The 24,235-nt window shown below is 25.9% G+C and overlaps 2 protein-coding genes across 3 annotated transcripts; both read right to left on the bottom strand.

Annotated features, from left to right (window-relative positions):
• Positions 1-4,762: 4,762 nt before the first annotated feature.
• On the bottom strand, positions 4,763-7,632 carry LOC111623390 (cofilin/actin-depolymerizing factor homolog). 2 transcript variants are annotated; one of them, XM_023365944.1, is made up of 3 exons: positions 7,338-7,632; positions 5,641-5,933; positions 4,763-4,968 (listed from the first exon to the last, which is right to left on the bottom strand). In XM_023365944.1, the coding sequence occupies exons 1-3, from the start codon at positions 7,338-7,340 to the stop codon at positions 4,809-4,811; spliced, it is 456 nt and encodes a 151-aa protein (XP_023221712.1). In that variant the 5' UTR covers positions 7,341-7,632; the 3' UTR covers positions 4,763-4,808. The 2 variants fall into 2 exon arrangements, with proteins under 2 accessions (XP_023221712.1, XP_023221711.1); XM_023365943.1 differs by lacking the exon at positions 7,338-7,632 and adding an exon at positions 6,795-7,202.
• A 5,641-nt stretch (positions 7,633-13,273) lies between these two features.
• LOC111623412 (2'-deoxynucleoside 5'-phosphate N-hydrolase 1-like) lies at positions 13,274-21,435 on the bottom strand. Its single transcript, XM_023365984.1, has 3 exons — positions 21,189-21,435; positions 19,467-19,523; positions 13,274-14,629 (listed from the first exon to the last, which is right to left on the bottom strand). The coding sequence occupies exons 1-3, from the start codon at positions 21,385-21,387 to the stop codon at positions 14,355-14,357; spliced, it is 531 nt and encodes a 176-aa protein (XP_023221752.1). The 5' UTR covers positions 21,388-21,435; the 3' UTR covers positions 13,274-14,354.
• Positions 21,436-24,235: the final 2,800 nt, after the last annotated feature.

The raw sequence follows: 24,235 nt of genomic DNA, 5'->3' as shown, positions 1-24,235 counted from the left end.
TAATTATTTGTTCTTTAATATTAATTTCAAAAATTTGGCAAATTAACATTTAACGTGATATTTGGGTTTGAATTCATTACATTAACTTAATTTTATCATTATTTAGATAATAATATTCAATTATATTAACAGCAAATTAATTTTATATTGAAACACAATTTTCTTCGTTCTTTCTGATCATCTCATTTAATTTATATGCTTTTAAGTCTAATTAATGAATTCGACGCTTTTAATCTAATGTTTGACACATTTTTAACATAAAAAAAATGTAATAACTATATATAATTTTTAAGAGTCGTATTAAATGAAACTTGTGAAATTATTAATTAATAAGCAATTCTCAATATTATTGTAATAACTAATTGAGAATGGAAAAGATGAAAGCGTTCTAAAATAGCTAACTGAAGAGTTTTATTGAAATATATTATTTAAATATAAATAGAAATTTTCTATATAAAGTTTAGAGTGACCACAAAGTCTATGCATGAAATCGTGTCCTGTATCTTCCAGTTAGAAAATATCTCTACGAAAATTCGTTAGACGATGCACTAGACTTGGATCCATTACTGTTGCNTGTTAAAAAAAAAAAAAAAAAAAAAAAGGTAACAGAAACTTCCAACGTCAATATGGAACATGTCCAGAACACGTAGGGAATGGAGAAAAGCAACGAGATAATTTCTAACTAGTATGCAAAGAACTTTGTGACTACTCTGTATATGTAAATTTACATATAATGTTTAAATAAATATAGAGAATAAAATATTTGAACTTATTAATATAAATATACATCATACATATCGCTAAAATATACAATTATATGTGTATAAAACTGTATATTTTAGAAAACTTATTATAAAACTTCGAATTTATATGATATGAACTCTTAATTTGGTTAATTATTTTATATTATCCTTTAAAAGTTACAATGTATAAAACAAAATTTTATGTGTAGCTTCATTTAATTCAATGTTATATTCTTCATATTTCAAATACTATAAAACAAACATATTAGGCATATTTAATTTTCTCAGCTAATTAACTGCATAAATAGGCCTATATTAATATTAGCATTTTTAAAACATTTTCTGTGTATAATTAATATTCACACCAAATTTTATTTTTCTGTTTATTTTAATTAAAATTTTTCTTTTCCAAACATTTAAAAATATATAATTTAGAGTAGAAAATGTGAATTATTATTAATACTGAATAGGAAAAAAATTTTGTAGCGCTAATAGAATTTAGCTTCATATTTTTATATTAATTACAACGGAGAAAACATTAAACCGAGAATGATAATTATTAAATATTTATTATTACTGATATAGCATACTGATTTACATTTAGCTCCAAATTTTAAAATAATTTGGAGCGAACTCGATTTACGCCGAAATACAAAACTCGGCTATTTTATTTTATTTCTCTTTTAATTTCCCTTGGTTCTTATTTTTCTTTAATAATTTCTTAATTACAAATAATTTTTGAAATGCCAAACCCTCCCAAAAATTTTCTCTGATTTAGTAAATGTTTACAATCTGAATGAGTATTGAAAAAAATCTATGCTTTCAATTATAATAGAAAATGAAAACTTGGCAATGTCAGTCGCAAGAGTAAATACAATAAACAAAAATTCGATAAAAGCAATTAAAATATAGGAATTGAAGAAATTATTTTGTTTTTAGTTTATGACTTATCAAACTATATCACGCTGAAGTACTCCAAAACGGGAGGGTTGGAGGGACTGTCCATTTTAAAAATTCTTTTTTTTTTTTCCTTTCTCTCTCTCAAGTCTATTTTCCTTTCCTAAAGGCATCTTCTATGGCTTCTTGACTTACTTCTTCAAAATCACAGGCTTGTACGTATTTGTAAATTCCTACTAGCGCTTTTTTGAGAGCATCGTAACTACTGGAATATAGCATTTTTTGCTTGATCTTCGCACTCTCCGGACACCTGAAAAATTAATAAAACCCAAAAAAAATTCCATAGTTAACGTTTTATCGAACTCAATCAACTTAAAAATGTTTAAAACATTATTTTTAGACAAATTTAATAAATAAACTTTTTGGTCGAGATAAATTAGGGCAGATTTTACAGAACTGATAAAGCTACCGTTATTTATTTTATTTTTGATACAAGTTTTAAATGAGTCAAGCTAAGATTATCTCAAGTTGTTTAAAGTTTTCCTTTTGACGTAATACTAACAACGAAACAAATAATTTTTTCATGTAATACAAATATAAACATGTCCAAAATAATGAAAAAAAAAATGTGAAATTTTTTCTAAACTTAATGAACTTTGACTAATATGAAAGTGTAAGAACANTTAAGGTCGTATACCGAGGTTCCACTGTATATATATATTTAATATTTATTTATATAGTAGCTGTACCCTAGCTGTAAATAAATATTGATTCCATTGTTGATTCCAATATTGATTCGCCCATTGTTTAACGTCACTAGTTATTGATTCACGGTAGTTCTTGAACAAAAGAAAAAACAGGAAACTTGTACTAAAAATGTAGTTAACCTAACCGAAGCACCGCCATCGGGATTATCTAGGTACACTTTAACCACCGGGTGTACTATGGTGGCATTTCGAATTACACAAAATAATTTTTTTTACACTGGCAGTTATTTGTAGTACATAAATCAGTTCGGCCTAGGTCAAACTGGTTAAGCCTAAAATATTTAGGCCAAACTAGATTATCCTAGGCTAAACTAGTATATCCTGACATGCGTAGGATAAACTAGTTTGGCCTGAAATCGGGTTTGGCCGGATAATGCCATGAGGAATAAACGCCTCATAAGTCAATTAGACTATATCAATTTTGACTGGCTCATCGATAGCTATCAAATGATACGAATGCTTGTAAGATATCTAATTCATTATATCAAATGAAAATTCTTTGTTTGATGTATTTTCATTTTTTATTTCTAATAACCTCCTTCCTTTCCGAAATACTATTTTCATAACAGTAGATTTAGAAGAAAATTGTAATGAAATGTCAATCATATTATGTTAAAATGCTTTCATATAGAGAACTAGTAGATTACCTTTGTTACTTTTCTTCCGGGCAATCATTAAATTGAAAATCCTACGAAAAGTTTGGTTATTTTAGCCAACCATTATTACGTTTATCACGGAGTATCAAGGGGATGAAATCAGGAGTAAGTATCCAGATTTCATGGTAGCCTATACTGTTTTTTCCGTACGATCCTAGAGTAACTATGAAAAATTTGGTGTAGATTGGTCTAAAAGTTTAGAAATGTATAGAGAACTGACAAACATTCTATTTTATATACTCGTATATAGATTATACAAATAAAACAGTATGAAATAACTCTATATTTGATCTTTGTTAAATTCTTGTATTCTTTGTTAATCTTGTATTCTCAGTGTTTGATTTTTCTTTCATTATCCTAATTATTTGTTCTTTAATATTAATTTCAAAAATTTGGCAAATTAACATTTAACGTGATATTTGGGTTTGAATTCATTACATTAACTTAATTTTATCATTATTTAGATAATAATATTCAATTATATTAACAGCAAATTAATTTTATATTGAAACACAATTTTCTTCGTTCTTTCTGATCATCTCATTTAATTTATATGCTTTTAAGTCTAATTAATGAATTCGACGCTTTTAATCTAATGTTTGACACATTTTTAACATAAAAAAAATGTAATAACTATATATAATTTTTAAGAGTCGTATTAAATGAAACTTGTGAAATTATTAATTAATAAGCAATTCTCAATATTATTGTAATAACTAATTGAGAATGGAAAAGATGAAAGCGTTCTAAAATAGCTAACTGAAGAGTTTTATTGAAATATATTATTTAAATATAAATAGAAATTTTCTATATAAAGTTTAGAGTGACCACAAAGTCTATGCATGAAATCGTGTCCTGTATCTTCCAGTTAGAAAATATCTCTACGAAAATTCGTTAGACGATGCACTAGACTTGGATCCATTACTGTTGCGTTTTCATAATCCCAACTTGTGACAATTCGCTTTCGAGTATTGTTAAAGAAAACATTTCTCAACTTCATCTTATAACAGTTGAAGACAAAAAAAAAAAAAAAAAAAAAAAAAAAAAAAAAAAAAAAAAAAAAAAAAAAAAAAAAAAAAAAAAAAAAAAAAAAAAAAAAAAAAAAAAAAAAAAAAAAAAAAAAAAAAAAAAAAAAAAAAAAAAAAAAAAAAAAAAAAAAAAAAAAAAAAAAAAAAAAAAAAAAAAAAAAAAAAAAAAAAAAAAAAAAAAAAAAAAAAAAAAAAAAAAAAAAAAAAAAAAAAAAAAAAAAAAAAAAAAAAAAAAAAAAAAAAAAAAAAAAAAAAAAAAAAAAAAAAAAAAAAAAAAAAAAAAAAAAAAAAAAAAAAAAAAAAAAAAAAAAAAAAAAAAAAAAAAAAAAAAAAAAAAAAAAAAAAAAAAAAAAAAAAAAAAAAAAAAAAAAAAAAAAAAAAAAAAAAAAAAAAAAAAAAAAAAAAAAAAAAAAAAAAAAAAAAAAAAAAAAAAAAAAAAAAAAAAAAAAAAAAAAAAAAAAAAAAAAAAAAAAAAAAAAAAAAAAAAAAAAAAAAAAAAAAAAAAAAAAAAAANTTGGCAATGTCAGTCGCAAGAGTAAATACAATAAACAAAAATTCGATAAAAGCAATTAAAATATAGGAATTGAAGAAATTATTTTGTTTTTAGTTTATGACTTATCAAACTATATCACGCTGAAGTACTCCAAAACGGGAGGGTTGGAGGGACTGTCCATTTTAAAAATTCTTTTTTTTTTTTTTCCTTTCTCTCTCTCAAGTCTATTTTCCTTTCCTAAAGGCATCTTCTATGGCTTCTTGACTTACTTCTTCAAAATCACAGGCTTGTACGTATTTGTAAATTCCTACTAGCGCTTTTTTGAGAGCATCGTAACTACTGGAATATAGCATTTTTTGCTTGATCTTCGCACTCTCCGGACACCTGAAAAATTAATAAAACCCAAAAAAAATTCCATAGTTAACGTTTTATCGAACTCAATCAACTTAAAAATGTTTAAAACATTATTTTTAGACAAATTTAATAAATAAACTTTTTGGTCGAGATAAATTAGGGCAGATTTTACAGAACTGATAAAGCTACCGTTATTTATTTTATTTTTGATACAAGTTTTAAATGAGTCAAGCTAAGATTATCTCAAGTTGTTTAAAGTTTTCCTTTTGACGTAATACTAACAACGAAACAAATAATTTTTTCATGTAATACAAATATAAACATGTCCAAAATAATGAAAAAAAAAAATGTGAAATTTTTTCTAAACTTAATGAACTTTGACTAATATGAAAGTGTAAGAACACAGTATAAAGAATACGCTGGATAATGAGGGTAAATCTAACGATTATAATTTTTAGATAAATATTAATCGTTTCATTTTCGATTAATTTTCATATATTTTTTAAATTATAATTGTTATATATATATATATATATATATATAGAAGATAGATCTGCACACGTATCCTTATTTATTTGTGTATTAGCATTATTTTATAATCTTTCAGTTAAATTCGGAATTCGATCATCATTAAATTTATCCGAATCAATAAAATTTCATTAGTGTGTAGTAGATAAAATTAATAATTTATGTTTAACATACCAGGTCATCATGACCAATCTATCAACTGACATTCCCTGTTTCTGCTGTGCTCCACCGCTTGCTCCGCCACCGTGCATATTAGTAGGAAAGTCAAAGACACAATAACGACATTCCGTTTTATAATTTTGTAATTGGGCAAGGAAATCGCTATAAGTAGCATCCCTTGAACCAGTCACTTCCACATCAATGACCTTTTCGTCTTTTATATGATAGATAATATAACGATATTTTTTATCTTTCTTCACCTCGTCGTAAACTGTCTTAGACAATACAGATACAGTAACTCCTGAAGACTGAAAAAAAGAAAAATTAAATTAATTTGATAATAATTACTTCAATAATAATTTTCTTGATGATTCAATTTATATTGTGTTTGTTTTTATTTTTAAATCTTTTGAATAGAGATAGTCTCTCCCGTAGTGTTAAGTTATCAACGTTCACTTATAAATATTAATTTTCATATAAATAAGCAAATAGCTGCCAAAACAAGACAAATTTCTTATCATACGCAGCTTTTATGTTTAAAAATAGATATTTGGATAGCATTTGGTTTCTAGGTTTATTCTGAGGCAAGAGTTTAAGTTCCAGGAATGAGTATGGAGTCTGTAAATAACGTGTTTTTTTTCATCCTTCCACCTACGTTCAAATTCAAAATAAGTATTACAGAATATATCTGGTAATTTTCTTATAATGAAGAACTGAAAACAATATAATATAAATCTAACACAATGTTTCACTTTTGTTCTAAATATAGAAACTGACTTAAAAAAAAAAAACGTACAAATTTTAAAACTTGCTTCGTTTGTGACATCACACAATTGAGCAACATTTACCAAACATCGTATGACATCACACTGAAGGTAATTTTTGATTAATTTTAAAAGCTTATTAAAAAAATTTATACAGTAAATATAGTTTTAATTACTTTTCATCATTTTTAAAGATATTTAAAATTTTCTATTTAAGTTTTTAAAAGAAGTTGTAAACTCTTAAACACAAAACACATTTTCTTGGGGAAAAAATCTAGATTGATCCAAAGTATATAACAATATTGTGGAAATAAAATGCTACTCAAATAAATTCAACACTACCTGTAATCAAGACGAAATCCATCATTTAAAACTAGCCTATAAAAGAATATGAAATATGCTTACTGGTCCTGGCATTTTTGACCATTCAAAAACAAAGAAAAAACACAAGAGAAATTTTCTTTTTCAGTAAAAAATCCAACAGTGCGAAGGTTCTTGACACCACAATCAATTAAATCCCAATTGTTTGGTATCAGAGATTACACCACAATAACCAAAAAATGTAATTATTATACTCCCAAAACGATCTTGGGCATGAAAAAAAACAACAAAATAAAACAAGAATTATCACAGAAAAATCACAAAATTGTACATCATAACAATTCGACTTCTTAATTACGACTAAAAGTAAGATGGGACACGTTCGGTATTCTGTTGGGCGTGCCTCGTCTTCTAAACGTCACCATCCTCCTGTTTCCTTTTACGGTGTGTCAAGAAGTCTCCGAAACTAGACTGAAGAACCTTCAGAGCTTTACTATTCGATGCCTTGACTCAGTATTTGGAACGTATCTTAGAGGCTAAGATATACTAAAAACAAACGAACGTCGTTCCTGTTTCCAAAATTAAACTATACACGAGTTTTAAACTGCGTATGAACAGAGATCTTACCATAGTCTGGATTCTATCGACGATTTCGATATTCTGTCGGCCACGATTCTTGTTATAATTCTGGTTTATGTCTGGTTCCAATGGCTAGATATTGTGATTGGAGCTTATTTGTGTCATTAGTGTAAGTCAACCATGCGAGGAAAACATTCACTGAACCGTTAAATTCCGAAAACTTTTCATATATTCTAGAAATGTGACGGTTTCGGGTATTCAATCTTCATCTACTATTGTCGTTCTATTGACTGAATTTTACCATATATGGAAGGTTATCGCTTACGTCACACGACATTCGGGTTCGGTTCATAAGATTACCAAGACATTTTGGTCGCGCTCTATTTGATACTTACAGTTCAATATTGTTTGACTTCGTCGATTTTGACCATGTCTGTTTATATATTATACAATCCTTAATCAGAATAGGATGATTGGCTATCGTAAGAGAACACCCAATTTAACTATAACAGTAGGCAGACGACGGATATAAATTACCCATAATGCTATCGTTATTTTAAAAAATGGATAATTTTAAAATTTACTAAAATCATCCTTCAAGTTCAAAATCGTTAAATTAATTAAGTGCCTAAAAACTTTATCATTAATTCATCTTCGGTTTATTTATATCCCTCAATGTTTTTTGCTTACATTCTATTTTTATAAATATCAATTAATTATACATTAAATTATAAATATAATTTATGGTGTATTTAATTGATTTTTGTAGGGAGATAATCATTATTAACGTTTCAATTCGTCTCCGTAGTAAAATATCATTAATAAATTTAAGCGTTTTCGATAAGTCATCGATTAAAAAAAAATGCGCCCCTTACGGCAAGAAAAGAATTAAAAAGACACGTTGTAGAAGAATGTATTCGTTTAAAATTCATAATAAAATATTTTTCGTATTTTTCCTCCCTCTTAAGTAAAATATGGATTTGTCACTCCAGTTATCTTTTCCGAAACGTTCCTTAAGGTCTGGTTGCCATTAAAAAGCACAGATCTTACATTACTAAATATGGTTTGCCGTTGGTTATATATAGATCCCTACCTGCTCCCTAGTGAGTAGTCTGGTCTCAGTTCAACCTTCTGAACCCAAATTGCTTTCCGGTGGTAAAAATATAGAAAAAAAATACTTTCGGCAGTAAAAAAGAGAAAAATTAATTATTCATTTTGCAGTGTCGACTAAAAAAGAAAGTTTTCATCCAAATCGTCCATCTCCCGCGGAGATAATTACCTTTAACATTTATCAAACAAATATTTACGTGTGAAAGAATATGAAAAATTACACATCTCAACTTTAAATTTATAGAAATATATTTTAGAAAGATCGCATACGTAAATCAAACTCGCTCCTTTGTTGTAACCGTGACATGCCGTAAGAGTTGAGGAATAATTTTAGGAACGTTCGGCTTCAGTGACGTCGACGTCACGTGACTAGGTCAGCATCCTCTGTATTGTGGGTACGGGGTCTTGCGACTTGAATTGTCTTTTTGTCGATACTAAATGCGTAGTTGGCATCTTGCCTCTATTGAAGTGACGTACACTCGATAATTTTCTTCCTGGAAGATTTGATTTTTAACTCCTTTGTCTAATTGTTGTTTAATTGTAATTAGGGGCAGAAGCGGCGATAGTAAGCAAGATGCCATTCGCTCCAATTCCAAGTGAATTAAATCGACTAATTGGATTTATTTTACGTACAAACCGCCGTTAAAGTGTATAATGTACTTATTTACATCAAAAATCAATTTTTTAATCTAATAAAATCTTTAAACAGACGTATCTCATGACAGAAAATCAATTCGCGGCTTTTTTTCCGCGCTAAAAATTGTTTAAAAATAACGAATCAATTTTTAAAAAATGCGATTTAAGATATATATATATTTTTAAATTAAATAACATGATCAAAGCGATTTGTTTCGGGTGACACAACTTTTCTATAACTAAAGCGCGGTGTTATAATATCTGCGTAACTAAAAATAGAAAAAGGTGTTTTCTTGCCAAAATTGTCGGCAGTATAAAGAATTTTTTATTTATTTTTTCCTTCTCCTCAAGTGCCGGAGATCATTCCATATTTTAATTGCATATAAAAATTTTTTATACCTCTAAATTTAGCGAAAATAGTCATTCTAGGAATATGATTTATTAAAGAGGTTGGAAAGATAATAAAATCGCATTTTGTACTCTACATGCGCATAAAATTATTTTAATAGTATTATTTATGAATTTTTAATTTCAGGGATAATCCCATTTAAAAAAGGGTTATACCCAATAAATTTATACAGAATTTTGGGTGTTTTTTATTTTAAAATTTTGAAGATTGTAAGCGTAATTTCTGGCTGAGGTTAGGAAAAAGAGCAAGGATATAAGTTTATATTAAATATATAAATATCTTAGATATAAACAATTTCTCTATTTAGAGATCTCAAATATACTGTAGAAGGTATTGTTTTGAAATATTCTAAATTTTATCATCACATCAACTTTTTCATAATCAAAAACTATATAAATTTTTTGCAGAAAGTTTTCAATTCAGTAAACAATTAAAATTTTAGTTTAATGTAAATATAATGATTTACTAAAATCATGTTCATAATTACAAATAATACTGCTGAATTTTATTCATGCTACAATTCAGCAAACCAATTATAAAAATGTTAAAGATGATTAAATATGTCAAGCTTGGTTTTACATATAATAATAATTTAAGTTAGAACACCATCTGAAATTAGATGAAATTGTCTGATTTTATAAAACTTTAAATTAGTATTTCAAATTAATCTTGTCTAATGTAATACTTTTCCTTCCTGTAATAGGAAGAAAAGTATTACAAGTTTTCTGTTTTCAAAATATTACATTTATTCTGTTGTAACTATATCAACTAAATTTTTAGGAAAATATACAGAAGCAGATTAACAAGCTTTCTTTACATGCAAATAAATCTAGTGCTGTTGCTATTGTCAGAAATATAGGATACATTGTTAACACCTTTCCATTCTATAAGTATCCAAATAAATACATAAATTAAAAAACTGACCTGTCCAGTAATCTTGTAATGCTAAAGTATGAAAATAATTTAAATAGAATTCATTTTTAATTTATTTCATAGAATCTCCATGAGTCAACATCAACTTCACTACACTTTACAACAAGACAATGATGTTTATTAAAACACAGATGTCTTTTAATGTGGAATTTGCCCAAGTTTCATTATTTAAAATGAAAATGCATGNCTGGCTGAGGTTAGGAAAAAGAGCAAGGATATAAGTTTATATTAAATATATAAATATTTTTTATATTTTAAACTTGTAAACCTCTTCTAAATCGGTATTTTTGCTTTTTGAAATTACAGTAAAACCTGTGTAAACCGGAACCGCACGGTACCAAATATTTTTTGCGTTTGGCAGGTTTTCGTTTTGGACGTTCTTTTTTAACATAGAAAATCGCTCCGTTTCGAGGAACCTTTCCGTTTTATTCGGGTTCTACTTTGGACAGGTTTTACTGTATTTTGAAAATGCTAAACAATCTTTTGTTAAAGGATACATTCGGTTTAAATCTGTACAAAATCAAAAAAAAAAACACTTTGTACTTTTATTTTATAAAAAATAGTTTTATGTATAAAACACGGGAAGAAATGCCATATAATGTAAAATACCTTTAAAATTTATATTTTGAAGGTATTTTTATATACTAAACTATATGTAAAAACCGGGTTTGTGTTAAAGGATATAAACCCGGTTTTCACATAGTTTAGTATATAAAAATACCTTTAAAATATAAATTTAAAACGCGATTTATTAATAATTTTTTAAAACTACTTTAACTTGGAAATATGCACGTAATTATAAATAATACATTCGTGTTTCGTGTTGACACTAGAGTAAACAATACATCTATTAAAATCTCCGAATCGCACTTTATTTTTTATTTTTATTATTTTTTTTTTCTTTAAGCAAGACAAATCTACAATTTTTAAAAACTTTTTAACGAACAAATAATTCTTTCAATTAATGAATGGAAGGCAGTAATGGGACTTTCTCTCCTGTTGAAGGGGGTTCTGTTTTAGGTTTCTGAACCGAATTATCGCTAGCCAAGACTGGAAAGTGAACTGGCGATTCTTTATTCTGTTTTACTTGCTTAGGCTGAACAATCGCCTGTCCTGTTAATTGAGGCAATTTTAAATCTTCTTCTTTCTTCTTTTTCTGCTGAACGAAACAAATGCCAATTGTACATTGACTCGTGTTACCAGAAAATAAATAAAAAACAGGTTATTGCCACTAACCGCGCCTTATCACTCGATGACCTTTAGTAACGTTAAAATACTTAAAACCATGGAAAATATACGCGTAATAATGGCTACTTACCATTAATCGTCGTGTTTATTTCTTTCTGTTCTTAATAATTTTGAAACTGACACGTATTGAATACATGACTTTTCGCTAATTTCGTATCTAGCATCGATGCTACCGCCACCTCGTGTTTAATATCTGTTATCCTAGCAACAGTAACTAAGGAGTCATTCAGAAACGTGACTTGAACAATTGTTTTAATTAATAACGTTCGTCTAAAAACACATTAGATTTTATTACTAAGCTGTGCCATTTCGGCGTTTTTTTTTAAACGATAGCCATAAAAGCTGAACCATTTATTAATAAAAAGTTTCATAAAATGTCTTAGACTGACTATATTAATTAATAACATTCTATATACCAGTTATATTACTTCAGTATGCAATTTCTAAACTGTTATTATCATTAATACATTATTAATGTAATGTAAAATGTTAATTTACATATCTAATGAAGTAAGCAATACAACTTTTAACAGTGGATAAAGATGTATTGCATATTCTGTTAACTACAACAGCAACTTTGTTCATTTATAAAGCTTCTATAATATTAAATACTATTGAATAATTAGTTTTTATGTTATGTCTTTAATCATAATTACATATAAATGTACTAACAGTAACTACAATATGATGTCAGATTAATTTTAAACTGAAGAGAAATAAAGAAAATACCTTATTTCTCTTCTTGTTTAATAAAACAGTAAGTGTAACAATTGCAAAATGGAAATATTAAAAGCTGGCTTTTTTGGTTTTCTAGAACTAGAAACAAAAAGGTTATACAACCAAGTTTTAAGCATGAAAGGCATGTTTTAACTCTTTCTGCCCGGACACTAAAAGAGTCTTTTGTAACAAGTCCACAACAGAGCAGCGAGGTGGCAAAGAATGGGCTAAAGTATCTGGATGAACCATCCCTGAAAACTCCCAGGGTTTTTTTTCACCCTTCCAGATTTGTCCCTGGATCCCTCGAATCGGCAGATTGCCACCTTATTGCTAGGCCTTCCGGGATGCATTGTGGTCGACTAATTCGCACAAGGAATGGAGAACTGTCTCTTAACTGAATTACAAAAAATTAAAGAGTTGATAGGCCTTGCTTTTGAACTTTGTACCTGTTAAATATAAACAAGTCAGAATATCTAATTAATATAATTGTTTGGAGAGCAAGAGTTGTTTTATTATCATTTCCAGCTAGCATTACCCAAGTAAACAATTCTGCTTGAATAGTGTGTGTGTGTGTAGTATTTTTGTTCTCATCTTTGGCAACTTAATAAAAAGTTTTAACTGTACTGTGCTGTCTCTCCCCTTTTGTTTCAGATCCTAACAGTACGAAAAGTCAAGATCAAGCTACAGTTGTCAGAAAAGGATTCCAACTTGTAAGCTTTGAATCATAATCCCATCAATAGTAATTTCATGCCATCGGCTGCTTGACCAAGAATTTCCAAAGCTCCATTTAAACAATTTATTTTTGTTTAAAATCCTTTTACTGTTTAACAGTAAAAAAAAAAAAAAAAAAAGCACACAACAATTTATAATCAATATATTGCATACATTTAATAACAGTTAAACTTTACAAACAAATGTTACAAATGGCAAAAGAAATTAATTGTATTTAAATAAAGCAAATACAAAAATAATTTTTTATAGCTTACAATACTGGCATATAAATAACCAAACCATTCGTCTGATTTTTAAGACCAATCTATTTTTATTTTCTATATATTATATTATAAAACCATCATAATATATCCGTTAAACGTAGATTAGTCACCTCATATTAATCCAAAACCTTATGGATAATATATATTTTTTCAATATAAAATATATTTTAAATATTTAATATACTGTATAAATCTTTTCTTTGTGTCAATGCTTGAAGTAATATGAGAAAAATAATTCATAACACTCAACTCTAAAGATGTAAGCATCACAAAGTAATAATGACAACTTTATTATAAATTCCTAAATTAAATTATATTTAGAAAATCTCTGAATTTTAAAATTATGGATTAAAATGAACACGTTGAGATCACTGATTGGATTAGTATGGTCGCCGTATAATCTCGAGTTGTTAATTATATGTACTGCTACATTAAATATGTTTGTATTAACTCAGTTGCTGAGATATTTTATAAACTTTTAATTGTAAATATCTTAAAAATGAATTAAATTGTTCATTTTTATATTCCTTTATTCACTGACTGAAATGGCATTAAAAATATAACGATGCTAATATCTAAAAATTTCATCAGTGACCAAATTAACACACAGTACTTTTTCTTCTCTTAAAAATGGCAGTTTATTTTTTTTAAGTATATAACAGTTAAAAATTGTAGAATAAAAAAATTGATATAATTTATGTGCTTTTTCTATTTATGATTTTTTCTTATATTTATATACAGTTTTATTTTACCAAAATGCACAAACTTTTGATAAGATTCATCCTACACACAAACATATAATAATAGAGTATACAATATGTTTACAAAATTGGAATGTTGCATATATCTGAATCTCAAATATGATGTAAATATTTTTAACATGATATTTTTTTGTATTTATAAAGTTTAAACCAAATTTTAATCTTTTTGTTTCTTTCTTTTTAAATTTTGGTTTAAAAACTTGTGACAGGTTATAGTAAATGATGTTATAAACTTATATAAATGTATTCGTGCAATTTATGATGATGTTATTTCTGTACTGTCTGCTGATTTGCTCTTCTCTCTGATAACACGTACCTTTTCAAAAAAATCAATCAAAATAGTATCAAGATCATTTTCTTTATAATCTATGACGTTGAAAGTGTCACCATTGTGAATACCACGAACGAGAGATGAAAGAATTTTTCCGGGTAATGGCCGATACAGACAGAGTAATGGTTTATTCAGTGTGACAGCACGTGATATTTCAAATCCAACACCGAGTGAAGGTTGAGTAACTTCAGCAATTACAGCTAAATGTAAAAAAATAAATTTAAAAATTAGGCAATATATATATATGATTAAGTTAATTTACATTTTAATGTAAGCAAAAAGACATTAAATGTGTATATGGTACGTATGTATAATATATGTACAGTAGACCCCCCTATAACGCAGGTTCATATAATGCGGATTTGTATATCGCAGCAAAAAAATTGCAACCGTATTCGTATAAAGATGCTAAAAGAGACTCATAAAATGCAGTAAAATGTCATCACCGACTCGTGTCGCGACAGGATTGGTCAAATCTGGACCAATAGGGACAAGCAGCCGAACTACTTACACACTACGGAGAGTTTAGGTGGGTAAGTTCAGTTTACTATAGTCTGTACAGTATATAGGCCTAAATTAGGTACTGTAAGTCTAATACAGTACTGTAATTTTATACATTTCTTGTGAAAAAAACATTTCTTATTCAATGGTCATAAAAATTATTTCTATTAATGATGTCTCCAAAGTTCAATGAATTTTTCTCAGAAAAATAACTTGTCAGAAAATGTGCCCGCTGTTTGGCACGCTGCCCTGCGACGAAAACAAGCTTAAGCAATGGTGTCGTTGAATGGTGCACACTCGGTAAGTAATCCTACAATTTTTTGTTTATAGCATAGTTTATATGGATTATTCCCAAAAAATTATACGTGTTTTGGAAATGTTGAGTGAAATTTACTCTAGAATCGATTAATTTTATGGAAGAAAACCTTTCAAACAGCCGTAGTCCGTAAACTGCACACGTGCCGGGCTATGATTGGCTCATGTATTTGAGGATTCCTACAACGTGAAATTCTTATAAAGCGAAATGTATCTACCGCACTATAGGGGGGTCGACTGTATATGAATCATAGAAAATACATTTGATATTATTGATGATACTGATTCAATGATTTTAATAAGTTAAATTAAAATAACCATATTTTACAAAATATAAAATAAAATTTATATTCAATATTAATTTTTTTAAGCTTATAAATGAAAGCTAAAAGTTTTCTAACTTTTCCTGACAAATGTGCTAACAAAGGCTTGAAGTCAATTTGCAGTCTTTCGAATCAAACAACGAAAACATACTTCAACAGTGTTTAGTGAATTACTGTAATCTCCATTTTGTTTAAAGATAAATTGTTTGTTTACTCATCTTTTATCAAAAACAGTATAACTTAAAATAATTAATGAACATTAGCATTGTGAAAAATCTTTTAATAAATAAAAATTTTAAGTTTTGTCAAATTTATTTTGTTTATTGTGTTACATATTTTATCATTAAAATTATTATAAGTAAGGTATATATTTTTAACAACAGATACTTAACTAATTAAAATGATTAAAATACTTTTTATCATCAGTCTGATTTATTAGCTAATGCAAAACCTGAGCATAGTTAGATTATTTAGAAAGCCATAATCTTATCTATTGCAGATTTGATCTTGCAGTGAAGTCAGCTTGTACAAAGGATAGAAAATGACACCCCCAATTTGCACTACATTTTAATTCTAAACTAGATTTAAGCCCAGATCCATTATTCAGGATCCAGGATCAAATACAAAGCAACAGGAAACACATTATTGCACAATCATCTGGCCAACTTTTTGAAGATTCAGAATATGTATTTTAATACTTTTTCTGCCTTATCAGTTAGGAAAATATATCAACTAACTTGGTATCTCAAAAGTTACTTATAATAATTAATTGATTATAGTGACTAAAACAGACTTTAACATATTAATTTTATTGATGTTGAAACATTGCACTTACATACACACATAATTTTGAGGCCTTAGAGGGCAAGTATTTGTTCTTTGAAACTGTCTTCATGAATGCATATTATAAAATAAACACACTATATATCTTCTGCTTTTTTGTTTTTATATTGTCTACTTGAACCTTGTTTATAAACAGGACTTGTAAACTAATATAAAACTAGTATAATTAGTTCATGTTAATTTTGTTATTTAATTTATATACACTTTATTATTTTTTGTGATATTTAAAAAAAAAAATATAAATGAATAAAATTAAAAATTTATGTATGCTTATGTTGTATGTTTTTTTGTTTCACTTGGCATAATACATGCATAAGTTTGTATCATAATATAATTAGTGTATAATATAAGAACAATGTGTATATAAATTAAAATTCTAAGTCTACATCAAGGTAATTCAAACCATCTGATCTATCCTTATGATTCTGAAAATATTGAAAAACAGTAACAAGTATATTACTAAACTGCATGTGAGAAACCCAAAAAATAAAATATTAACTCTTAGACAGCCCATATAAAAATTCATAATTTTAAACATCAACATATCAATATATTTCCACTAAGATTTAGATCATTGGTTTGGTTTAGTGGAAACATATGTTGATATTTTAATTATTTAGTTTAATTAGCTGTTCAAAATACAATTTAAAAATACTTTAATCTGTATGATGTTACAATATAGAGAATTTATCTAATTTAATATGATATAAGTCTATAACATCTGTTGCTCCATATTTTCTCATTTTCAATTAATTAATTTATTAGTAACAATAGCAAGTGTCGTCATTCTCTTTATTTTTGTAATTGTATAGCAGAAAAATGTCATAACTATTAAATATAAATAAATATTTTAGAGCTATATTTTTGACTGGACTGCACTAGTATGCTATACCAGCAGACAGCATAAAAACTATCAATAGCCTGTATGTAGTACTGTACCATCAGAGTTGCTAAATAAAAACAATTCAGTATGATCAGTCACTATATAAGCATATCAGCAGGAATCTTTTTAGAAAATTATATGTAAAAAATACATTAGACTCATCAACTTATTTGTTCTGTATTTCTGACAAGTTGCTAATTAGAAACAAAGTAAACAGAAATGTTATCTCTTAATAAATAGATCATTTTCATTTATTGTAAACATAACACAATTTTAGTTTATTTAATTTCACATTAAATTAATTATATATATATATGTATGTTTCATTACATATTTTAATTGTATAATATTTCAAAAGGATAATTATAAAAATAAATTTTGATTAGGTTATTATTTTAATTATTTTTATTCTTGAGGAGTGGAAGAAAAAAGAAGAATCTCTCATAATTTTATATTTCATTTTAGAGAAATAACAAAACTCAAATAGAAAGTATTTTACATATTTTTGATTAAAATAGTTCCAAAGTCTTTAAATTAATTTATCAAAGAAAAAATGCAAAATAAATACTCCTGTAATCATTTGAGTACTTAATTTTAAAAATATTTAAATATTGATAAGATTAAAATATATAAAACATGTATTTTAGAAACTAATCAGTTAAGCAAATATATAAATAGATTATAAGTTAATAAAGCTAAGGCAAAATATATAAATATCTTAGATATAAACAATTTCTCTATTTAGAGATCTCAAATATACTGTAGAAGGTATTGTTTTGAAATATTCTAAATTTTATCATCACATCAACTTTTTCATAATCAAAAACTATATAAATTTTTTGCAGAAAGTTTTCAATTCAGTAAACAATTAAAATTTTAGTTTAATGTAAATATAATGATTTACTAAAATCATGTTCATAATTACAAATAATACTGCTGAATTTTATTCATGCTACAATTCAGCAAACCAATTATAAAAATGTTAAAGATGATTAAATATGTCAAGCTTGGTTTTACATATAATAATAATTTAAGTTAGAACACCATCTGAAATTAGATGAAATTGTCTGATTTTATAAAACTTTAAATTAGTATTTCAAATTAATCTTGTCTAATGTAATACTTTTCCTTCCTGTAATAGGAAGAAAAGTATTACAAGTTTTCTGTTTTCAAAATATTACATTTATTCTGTTGTAACTATATCAACTAAATTTTTAGGAAAATATACAGAAGCAGATTAACAAGCTTTCTTTACATGCAAATAAATCTAGTGCTGTTGCTATTGTCAGAAATATAGGATACATTGTTAACACCTTTCCATTCTATAAGTATCCAAATAAATACATAAATTAAAAAACTGACCTGTCCAGTAATCTTGTAATGCTAAAGTATGAAAATAATTTAAATAGAATTCATTTTTAATTTATTTCATAGAATCTCCATGAGTCAACATCAACTTCACTACACTTTACAACAAGACAATGATGTTTATTAAAACACAGATGTCTTTTAATGTGGAATTTGCCCAAGTTTCATTATTTAAAATGAAAATGCATGTAAAAAATTTTGTAATATGAAATATTTAAAAGAATGTTCTATATCTTTAAGAAACTTTCAAATTATTTTAAATGAATGTAATAAGTTATAACAACAACAGTCATTCTAAGAGAATGAATGAAATTACAAGACACAGAAATTGTCTTACTAAGAAATTAATTTTACTAACAGTATTTTCACTTTTATATATTATTAAAAATAATTTAACAATTCAATATAAAAGAATTTTCAAATTTTATCAATATATATTTAAATAGCTAGCAGTATAATTTAAACAACAAAACATGGAACCAGATAACTAAGAGACAAAAATTATATCTTGTAGCCTAAATTAAATGTAATTTAAAAAATTTTCTGTAGAAACAATAAATAACACTATTGACATGCATTTTTACGTTTCTAAAATGTAATTCTAACAAGGTTTCAAAAATGATTTTGCATGTGTTATATAAAAAGCATATAATTAAGGTGTGATATGTAATATTTTAATGAAATAGTGTTGTAAATTTGATTTTAACCTTAATAATTCAGAAATAATAAAGAATTTAATAGATGTAAATGTAATAATTCTAAGATAATAAATATTTTAATTAAAATAATATAAATTTTACATACCTTCAGACTGATCCAATAATCTCATATCCTTTTCATAGATCTCTTTATCTGATAATTCTAAAATATATTGAAAACAATAATTAGTAATAATTTTACTCCAAAGGATAAATACACAATTTCATTTACACTTTATACATGTAAACAAAATTTATTTACTACCGTAATGAAATTAATTAATTACAGTATATTATTCATTATATACTGTAATTATACAGAAAAATATATATAATAATTCTGGATGATTGTGCAACTATGAGTAAAATATTTAAAAAATTAAATATTTCTAGATTTTTCTAACATAATAATAATAGACTTTAAATTAACTGAAACATATATATCAATAAATGATAACACATCTTTTCTACTTTCTCTAGCACCAATTTAATAGAACAAACAAACATTTTTGGTTGCTGTTTTTTCCAGCAATGATTTAATGGAACAAAGTGTGTCGTCATTTATTACAAGTGTTCCAGCTTTGTAAGGTTATAATTATAAACATATATACTACAGTATATTTAGAATAGAGCGGATTAAAAAATATTACAAGAAAATTCAACCATATGATGTAATAGTTCATGTGATGATTTATGTTACTCACTTTATACTTTTTAAGTAAGTAACATAAAACATTAGTTTGATGTATGATTGCATAAAAATTGTGCTGAATTCATCAGAGACATTTTTAATAATCTAAAACTTTATGGTTAATATTTTTTAGAGCTATGCTATAACAATTTCTTATTTTATTGTCACAAAAAGAACTGTACCAAGAAGAATAAGAGAAAGAAACATTACATTAGCATATTAATTTTTCCTGTTTATTTGGAAAAAATTTTTTTTTTAAATCTGATAAAATTGTCATCTAATAATTAAATAAATATTTAAATATTCTTTTTTCTGTGATTTTACTTGTATTAATATTTCATATTCAATATAAAGCCACACCAACTGCTGAATAATATTGGGCTATTTTCTGGCAATTATAATTTTTAATTAATTGATCTGTCTGTAGAAGGAAGTATTAGGCAAAAAAATAGCCTGATATTATTTGGCAATTGGTGTGGCTTTGTACTAGTGAATTGGGTTTCAGAAGATGTTTATATATCATATTCAATATATTTGATATAATCATTGATACTTAAAATTAAACATTGATGAAAGATATTCATCAATATTTAATAAAATAGCTAGCTAGATTTTAAGTATCAATGATAAGTATGATCCATCACTACCAACAAGACACCATCCAATTAACATAACCCACCCAATTATGTAATGATGAATGATGTAATTCAACTTCATCATAGGTCTGTTGGCAACATAGCATTTAAAATTTGAATTTGACCACACTTCAATTCATGTTCCTTTCACAGAATGCAGAAAATCCGAAGCAGAGCTCAAAAGGAGCCTGAAAATGTTTGTTTACCTCTGGAATTTGTCACTGGGCATAGATGAGGTTTAATGAGGTATTAACAATATTCAAATTATTCTTTCTTACTTAACTCTTTTGTGTTATGCTTTTTGATACAAAAATACATTTGATTACATTCAAAAAACATTTATAATAGTAAACACTAACTTTATTACTCTTTAAAAATTTTTGGTGGTTAAGTTTCTTACCTAACATTAATGCTATTTTTTTTTTATATTTACCAATATTTAAATTGAATATATTGTAATGTTAAAAAAAAAAAGAAAAGAAAAATAAGTGTCATTAATTACCATGAGAATCACCATTTGCTGTCATTGCATCTGCATCTGTTATTGTTCCTACAAATTCAGTTAAAACTGTACCGTAAGATTTCAATTTACCAATAATTGTACGATAAAGTTCCGCATCCTGACGGCCAGCTCGAATACTGCCACAGAAATATATATCCCATTTTTGACTGAAAATTGAAAAAAAAATTATAGTAACCATAACAAATTTTATAATGTAAATTATATAAACACAAAATCCAAATCCAATTTTTAATTATTGCCAAACAATCTGCCATATAATCCAGATATAATACAGTTAATTTTAATAATTAGAAATAAAGTAATTTGATTAGAGATAGGTTATTATGCTGCCATCTCGGGCCAAGTCTATTCTTCCAGAATAATAATTTTATAACAAATTAATTTTTAATTTATCACAAGACAGCAGACTACACTTTACAACAAGACAATGATGTTTATTAAAACACAGATGTCTTTTAATGTGGAATTTGCCCAAGTTTCATTATTTAAAATGAAAATGCATGTAAAAAATTTTGTAATATGAAATATTTAAAAGAATGTTCTATATCTTTAAGAAACTTTCAAATTATTTTAAATGAATGTAATAAGTTATAACAACAACAGTCATTCTAAGAGAATGAATGAAATTACAAGACACAGAAATTGTCTTACTAAGAAATTAATTTTACTAACAGTATTTTCACTTTTATATATTATTAAAAATAATTTAACAATTCAATATAAAAGAATTTTCAAATTTTATCAAAATATATTTAAATAGCTAGCAGTATAATTTAAACAACAAAACATGGAACCAGATAACTAAGAGACAAAAATTATATCTTGTAGCCTAAATTAAATGTAATTTAAAAAATTTTCTGTAGAAACAATAAATAACACTATTGACATGCATTTTTATGTTTCTAAAATGTAATTCTAACAAGGTTTCAAAAATGATTTTGCATGTGTTATATAAAAAGCATATAATTAAGGTGTGATATGTAATATTTTAATGAAATAGTGTTGTAAATTTGATTTTAACCTTAATAATTCAGAAATAATAAAGAATTTAATAGATGTAAATGTAATAATTCTAAGATAATAAATATTTTAATTAAAATAATATAAATTTTACATACCTTCAGACTGATCCAATAATCTCATATCCTTTTCATAGATCTCTTTATCTGATAATTCTAAAATATATTGAAAACAATAATTAGTAATAATTTTACTCCAAAGGATAAATACACAATTTCATTTACACTTTATACATGTAAACAAAATTTATTTACTACCGTAATGAAATTAATTAATTACAGTATATTATTCATTATATACTGTAATTATACAGAAAAATATATATAATAATTCTGGATGATTGTGCAACTATGAGTAAAATATTTAAAAAATTAAATATTTCTAGATTTTTCTAACATAATAATAATAGACTTTAAATTAACTGAAACATATATATCAATAAATGATAACACATCTTTTCTACTTTCTCTAGCACCAATTTAATAGAACAAACAAACATTTTTGGTTGCTGTTTTTTCCAGCAATGATTTAATGGAACAAAGTGTGTCGTCATTTATTACAAGTGTTCCAGCTTTGTAAGGTTATAATTATAAACATATATACTACAGTATATTTAGAATAGAGCGGATTAAAAAATATTACAAGAAAATTCAACCATATGATGTAATAGTTCATGTGATGATTTATGTTACTCACTTTATACTTTTTAAGTAAGTAACATAAAACATTAGTTTGATGTATGATTGCATAAAAATTGTGCTGAATTCATCAGAGACATTTTTAATAATCTAAAACTTTATGGTTAATATTTTTTAGAGCTATGCTATAACAATTTCTTATTTTATTGTCACAAAAAGAACTGTACCAAGAAGAATAAGAGAAAGAAACATTACATTAGCATATTAATTTTTCCTGTTTATTTGGAAAAAATTTTTTTTTTAAATCTGATAAAATTGTCATCTAATAATTAAATAAATATTTAAATATTCTTTTTTCTGTGATTTTACTTGTATTAATATTTCATATTCAATATAAAGCCACACCAACTGCTGAATAATATTGGGCTATTTTCTGGCAATTATAATTTTTAATTAATTGATCTGTCTGTAGAAGGAAGTATTAGGCAAAAAAATAGCCTGATATTATTTGGCAATTGGTGTGGCTTTGTACTAGTGAATTGGGTTTCAGAAGATGTTTATATATCANTACAATTTTTTGTTTATAGCATAGTTTATATGGATTATTCCCAAAAAATTATACGTGTTTTGGAAATGTTGAGTCAAATTAGTCTAGAATCGATTAATTTTATGGAAGAAAACCTTTCAAACAGCCATAGTCCGTAAACTGCATACATGCCAGGCTGTGATTGGCTCATGTATTTAAGGACTTGTACAACATGAATGTCATAAAAAGCAGAACGTATCTACTGTGTTATGGGGGGGGGTTGACTGTATTAGCATTAAAATTTTTAAAAATTTGTATTGTTAACTCTTGCTATTTAAAATGGTATGTTGAGTGTCAGAACTATTTCCAGGACATCAAGGCATAAATTAAATGACAAGTACAGTAACTACTTGTTAGACCATTTAATTTATTCCGTGATACAATACAGTAAGTGTAGCAGTTGATCCTTGAACAATATGACTATACTTATATGTATAATTTTTTTCATTATATATGTTGTAAAATTGTTTGAAGCAAACATTTTGAATCATTTCCTTGTCAATAAATTATTAATATTGCAAAATTAATGATGCATTATGGCATATCTAGCTGATAATCTTCATTCTTGGTTAAAAATATAATAAAACCTGTGTAAATCGAATCATACCTTATTGAATATTTTTTCCAGTTTGACAGGTTTCTGTTTTACTTGGATTCCGTTTTGGACAGGTTTTACTATACAAGAAATTGACTGTAAACATTGTGCTGCTAGTTCAATAGATTTTTCTGAATTTTCTGCTAATTAATTAATTAATTAATTAATTAGCAGAAAATTCAGAAAA

This window comes from Centruroides sculpturatus, unplaced genomic scaffold, assembly GCF_000671375.1.
Source record: "Centruroides sculpturatus isolate CEXI.00-Female unplaced genomic scaffold, Cexi_2.0 scaffold314, whole genome shotgun sequence".
NCBI classification, from domain to species: Eukaryota; Metazoa; Arthropoda; class Arachnida; order Scorpiones; family Buthidae; genus Centruroides; species Centruroides sculpturatus.
The sequence above is the reverse complement of the archived record's forward strand: the minus strand, read 5'-3'. Positions and strand labels throughout refer to the sequence as shown.